Here is a 6,242-nt window from a genome sequence, read left to right on the forward strand (position 1 = left end):
TGATTAAACCGCATGATCATTACAATCATTATTGTTGGGGCCAATAAAAGGCCCCTCTAAAATGTGCAATTTTGTCATAACACAATCCCACAGATGTCTGAAGTTGAGGGAGCATGCAATTTGCACGCTGACTGCAGGAATGTCCACCAGAGCGGTTGCCAGATAATAAGCCGCCTTCAGCATCATTTTTGTGAATTTGGCAGCATGTCCAAATCGGCCTCATACCACAGACCACGTGTATGGCGTCGTGTGGGCGAGCGGTTTGCTGATGTCAACGTTGTGAACAGAGTGCCTCATGGTGGCGTTGGGGTTATGGTATGGGTAGGCATAAGCTACAAGACACAATTGCATTTTATCAATGGCAACTTGAATGCACACAGATACTGTGACGAGATTCATTTATTTCATTTGTCCGATTTCCTCATATGAACTGTAAGTCAAATCTTTGAAATTGTTGCGTTTATTTTTGTTCAGTATGACAATAGAAAGGTTCATAATTTGTGCGAAACCTCACAGCACAGTGAAAAAATAAGGCAAATAGGAATCAAAACTGGATGGTCTTCAAAGATGGGATGTACTGTGTCTGTAAAATGTATATTCTATGTATACTGGACATTTACTCCAATTGGTGGAAGCTTTAGGGGGAAATAAGGAAAATATATAAGAATAAAAACAATATACATATTCACCCAAAAATATAATGGGGGATTGGAATTGATGGAAGCTACAATCTAACCCCCCCCCCCCCCCAAAAAAAATGTGAATACACACACACTGGCCAACTCTTACACACGTACAGTGCAATCCCACATACACACAGACTCCCCATTCAACTGAGTGGAGGAGTCCCTGGAGTGACCTTGAGAAGTGGCAGCCTGTAGTGAAGAAGCTAAAGTACAAAGTCAATACTGGCCAACAGACCTGGTTAACTATTAAATGGGGTGGGGGGGGGGGGTCCCTGATCCAGCCGTCTGCTGGGTAACTCATGGGGGAGGAGCAAACAAGCAATACACAGACGTCGCCAAAACACACAGAGAGGAGACGGTTTGGAAAGTTGGGACAGATGAACTAGTTTATGATAGAGTATTCAGATATAGCCCGTGGCATGCTATAACTAACAGCACATAAACACATGGGCAGCAGATAGGATTGTGATGAACCAAAGTATTGAACACCTTGTAAATTGTCATTGAATAGTCCCCCCCCCCCCCCCCGGCCCCCCACTGACTGTCCCAGACTCTATAGTCAGCAGCTCATAAAGCTCATTGGATAATGTATCAATGAATGGCATCCATTATTGATGCTTGCCCATGGATGGAAGTGGAACCAGTGATTCAGAATGGAAGTGATTGCAACTCTCAGAAAATTAATTGTGCGCGTGTGTGTGTGTGCCTGTGTGTCTAAGCTACCAGGCACTGCCTGTGTTTAACAGCCTTCCAATATCCGCTGCTCCTGCCACATTCCTCTTAGAGGCGGAAAGGTCATGATGGGAAAGGGGGGTGGGGGGGTGAGGCACCATGTGGAAACAGTTCCATGGACAGAATTGAGAATATATATAAATAAAATATGCCATTTACCAGGCGCTTTTATCCAGAGTGACTTAAATTATGAGTGCATAGGCTACATTTTAGTATGCCTGACCCCATAGGGGAATCGAACCCACAACCCCGGCTTTGCTAGCACCACGCTCTTAGAAACTGAGCCCCACAGGACCAAGGAGAGGGTCGCAGTTGATACTGTTGCCATCCCAAAGCCAAAGTGCAGTGAAATGCATCCAGGTATGCTGCAGTGTTTTCACCTTGGCACCGTTCCCTCATTACCCCAAACAGCTGTTCCAACACGTGTGTGCATTCCAGCATTCTCACCATCGTTTCTGAATGTGAGAGACTCCCTGGCTGTGAACGCAGCGCATAGAGTACGCACTGGCCCGGGCCAGGCCATGTCGGTGCTAACCGGGCCAAGCCATGTCGGTGCTAACCGGGCCAAGCCATGTCGGTGCTAACCGGACCAAAGGAAAGGCGAGCAGTCGAGTGAATGATGCCTGGAATCCAGATAACGGATGACACATTTCTCCAGGTGACACGAGCCAAAGACATCTCTCTGGGAGAAGAGCAGATCTCACGGGGAGATAGAGAGGAGAGGGATGACAAATGGACAAGCACTTACTTGTGGGGATGGTGTTGCAGCATATTTGGAATTGGCGCTGTGTCATAGGGCAGTGTGTCCTGGTCTCAAGTGAGTTTCAGTCAGTCAATGAAAAGTTCTGTTCAAGTTAGACTTCCCTTTGACCAAACTAAGCCCATGGAGCGAGTGTCCCCAAAATGGCACCCCATTCCCCATTTTGAGCATTACTTTTGGTCCGGGTCAAAACAAAGTAGAGCACTATATAGGGAATAGGGTGCCATTTGGGATGTAGTACTAGTCATGGCCCCTCTCCTGCTTTTACAAGTGACTGGAAATATTTAGTCTTCAATGGAGTACTGTGGGAGCCAATATGTCCCTTCACTAAACGTTTTAACTAACATCGGGCCAGAAGTATAAGTTGAGTTCACATATCCCAAGTTTACCGAGGATTTAGAGAGATATTCAATCAGGAGGCAACTCGGCCTAAAATAAACCAGTCTCACTCTCGGAGAAGTAGACTCGGCAACGCTCAGTGCAAACTTTAATGACAAAGTTTCCTACCATGGTTACAATTTGACTTGACTTACTCTGGCATCATTGCAACCAAAGACGAGTTGTGGTATCCACAATCAGTGATAACACGCAAAGCACAAGCTTAGCCTACTATCAAACCTAATATGGACACTATGAGGAAAATGATTGTGGATGTAGCTCTAGCTACTTGATATAGGCTGGGCCTTATTGAATTAACAGCAATACACAAAATTATTCCAACTAAACATGATTTGGCGGTTAAGTCTAGGCCTAATAAGTGTTGTACTTATTCATTATAATGTGGAGTTTATAGCAGTGTGATAGCAAGGTCACACTCCCACACCACTCTTACATTGCTTTATTCCCTTAAAGTATAGAGCAAATAAAACGTGTCAGTGCATATCCTCGTTTGGCTGCAATATCAGTGAAGTTGGTGGAGGGTGATTTATTCAAACCGGAAAGGTAATTGACTGGCTGGCGAGGTTTTCGTTCACGCTAGAACAGTAAGAGAACCATATAAACCATTTCAGTCCCCGAGAACGGCAGTCAATGGCATTGTATGCCAATAAAATATGAGTTCACAATCTGCTCGCAAAACACACCAGGCCGAGCGCAACGGAGAACCTCAAGGATGCGCGCGATGGTGCCTGTTTTGGAATGGTACAGAAGGACAAAGGTGACCACTTTTCTTTTACAGTGGTAATATGACCCACATAACACATGTATAACAGCTTTCATGTACAGTCCTTTTTAATCTGTCAACACGTCATAACTTACTTGTCATATTCTGCATTGTCCTTGTCGCAGCGTGCGTCCTTGTGTTTCTGCCAATCCTTGCCGTGTTTGCAGGTGGTGAGGAGCACCACGTCCTCCTGATTATGGACATGATATAAGGCATTCCTCGTGTCTGACCCAATACCTGTAAGGTATCGTTTCCCCTTAAACACAAGCATGTATTTCCTGAAAGGTGGAATGGAGTTGTACTTTAGGTACCCCCTGTCCCCTCCGGTCCTAGGGTGCTCCTTGGAGAACAGCGGGATGGACACGTCAAAGTTGGGCCTGAAATTCTCGGTACTGATGCTGGCCTTGGCCAACATGGCCTGGCCTATGTCGAAACCTAGGTCTTCCGTGTAGTCCGGCCATGTCCCAGAGTACAAGTTAAATATGAGATGGTTTCTGCCGTTGTTCCAGAGATGAAGGTTCTGGACCTTGGTTTTGAGATTGTGCACGTACTGTGGCGAGAGCGAGTCCCGGTCCAGGGTGTCCAAGCTCAGGATGAATAGACAAGCTTGTCCCGGGTCAGTGGTGTAGAACCTGGATCCCTCAATGGTCGATAAAATATTCTGGTAACTTTCTGAGATTTTCTCCCCCTTCTGCTGGGGGTAGACATACACTTTGAAATCGTTCTTTTTACATGCAGAGAAATCAAAGCACGAATCCATGCGACATCTTTTGCCTTTGTACACGCTTGTATTAACGTCCCTCTTCTGCCTCGGCGATATGTGAATGTTGTACTCCTCAGTGTCCAGTTGATCCCAGGGTAGGAACTGTTGTAAAGGGTCAGAGAAGTGTGGCCACGGCTGGTCGGGGCGATATCCATTGTGGCTCCGGTCATGCCGGTTTCTGCCCGACGCTGGAAGTTGTACCCCTCCAAAGTAGAACAGTAGAACTAGACATGCACCGGCGGAGAGCAGGAATAAATATCGTTTTTTGGCCTGCATGTGTCCTACGAATAGGGGCAAGTTTTTTTACAAATAAAATTGAAGTGTCCCGAAGTTAGGCTCTCACCACCTCCAACTACACCGCTCCGCCATCTTCCAGCCTGCAAAGATTTCAAACTCGCGTCTTCCCCCTTCTTCGTATTCCGTTCCCCAATCCAGCGATTGATCCAGCGCATGTGGGCGATTTTAAATGCGTTCTCTCTCTCTATCTAGTTTGTCCATTTCACAATATAGTGTCTCTGGGCAACAAAAATCCCCCTCGACCAAGCAAAAGCATTCATATACTCCCTTTGCCCCTCTCTCCCTCTCCTTCATTCAGCCAATCTGTATTCAAATGTAAAACTGCGCCCGGTTAGAGATGCCCGAAGCGTTTTACCAACTCTTTCCCCTGTAGAGTAGCGGCAGGGGTTCATGTGGTTTCCTGCCTTGGCCAACACAGAAAATGTATCCCACGGTTAAGATTGGTTAACACGCTGTCTGTGGTTTAAAGCCTTCGGTGAGGTCGGCTTTTAGATCCAGATGCCTCGGGAGTATAATTCGGCGATATTTCACTCCATGGTTCAATGAACGAACGAGGAAACCGTCGTAGAACAAGAGCAGTTCATCAGTGCAACTGTAGCCTCACGAATCCCTGCATTTCTCTTATGTTTTAATCTCCCGACAGACCTCATACACGCAAAAATAATCTCATCGGAGATAGGCGTATGCCTAAACGAATAAATTGACGCAACGACCTCAAACAGTATTTCCAGTTACCATGTGACTTTGCAAATACATTGGAATTGTTATAAAAACGGGATTAGTTGATTCTAGTGTCCAATTACCAAATGCTCAAATGTTTCGATTGTTACTCTGTAACATTCCAATCCCGACACGATGGCAGCTGACGTAACGTCCCATCACTGTGCATACGCGTTTCTCATTGGTCTATTATTGGGACCGGAAAAGGCGGTGCTTCAAATGCACCCATTCACAACCGGAGCCCTCTCAGCGAATAATTTAAAGCACGAGTAAAATACCGAAAAATGTAGAATACCTATGCGTAAGTATTTTATACAGATTGTATTGCACGTAATGATTATACACTGTCACCACTGTCTTGAAATAACTCGTTTAATGTAATTTCCTTTATTAGTAGAGGTGACAGTGTGGCCAAAAACCAGAGTTGCTCTCTAGTGTGCAAACAAAATCACAGCAACCAAAGTTGAATGCCCTACGGTAACATTTACACCGCACGAATTGATGGTTCATCAGGAGTGAGTGGAAGTTTAGGCCTATAGGCTGTGTGTTACTGCATCTATTCAATTAAGATTTTCACAAATATAAAAATAATTTGTTTTAAACTATAAAAGTGGAGATCTGAAAAAGTTTAGTCTTTCACACAAACCAAAGTGAAGTGCACTGTATGACTAATGACAGAGATTAATAGCACCCACCATGCGAGAAGAAGTCCCACCATGCCTCATATAATCCACACAGCTGCCATTTTCTGCACAACGCTCAGGCTGGGTGAAGGGGCCATCCTTGTTTTTTATCGACCAATTAGTATAGGGAGGGTAATTATAGATGTCCCCACTGAGAGGGACCGACTGGGAGCTGAGACAGAATGATGGGGGTTAGCCAGCCTCACTATTACCGTTGTCACACTATCGTGCCCAAGTCTGACCTGAACCGTATCATGCTGGCTCTGATATGTTATTTGCCTGAGTCACACTATCGGGCCAACCTGAACCATACTGTGCTGGCTTGGATATTTCCTCATCTTCATTCCAGCTTGGAAGTGTGGATCTGTACCTAGGCCAGGTCCGCTTGGTTCGACTCAGCTCAATTAAAATAAAAGGGTATTTGTCACATGCGCCGAAT

At 45.4% G+C, this 6,242-nt stretch overlaps 1 protein-coding gene across 1 annotated transcript in view; it reads right to left on the reverse strand.

Moving 5' to 3' along the window:
• The window catches only part of LOC139373381 (exostosin-1b), a 112,245-nt gene extending 106,965 nt beyond the window's left edge, over positions 1-5,280 (reverse strand). The window contains exon 1 of the mRNA XM_071113828.1: positions 3,436-5,280. Coding sequence (XP_070969929.1) covers positions 3,436-4,379 — 944 coding nt within the window. The 5' untranslated portion in view covers positions 4,380-5,280. The remainder of the gene's footprint in view (positions 1-3,435) is intronic.
• Between the last annotated feature and the right edge of the window lie 962 nt (positions 5,281-6,242).

This window comes from Oncorhynchus clarkii, chromosome 18, assembly GCF_045791955.1.
Source record: "Oncorhynchus clarkii lewisi isolate Uvic-CL-2024 chromosome 18, UVic_Ocla_1.0, whole genome shotgun sequence".
NCBI classification, from domain to species: Eukaryota; Metazoa; Chordata; class Actinopteri; order Salmoniformes; family Salmonidae; genus Oncorhynchus; species Oncorhynchus clarkii.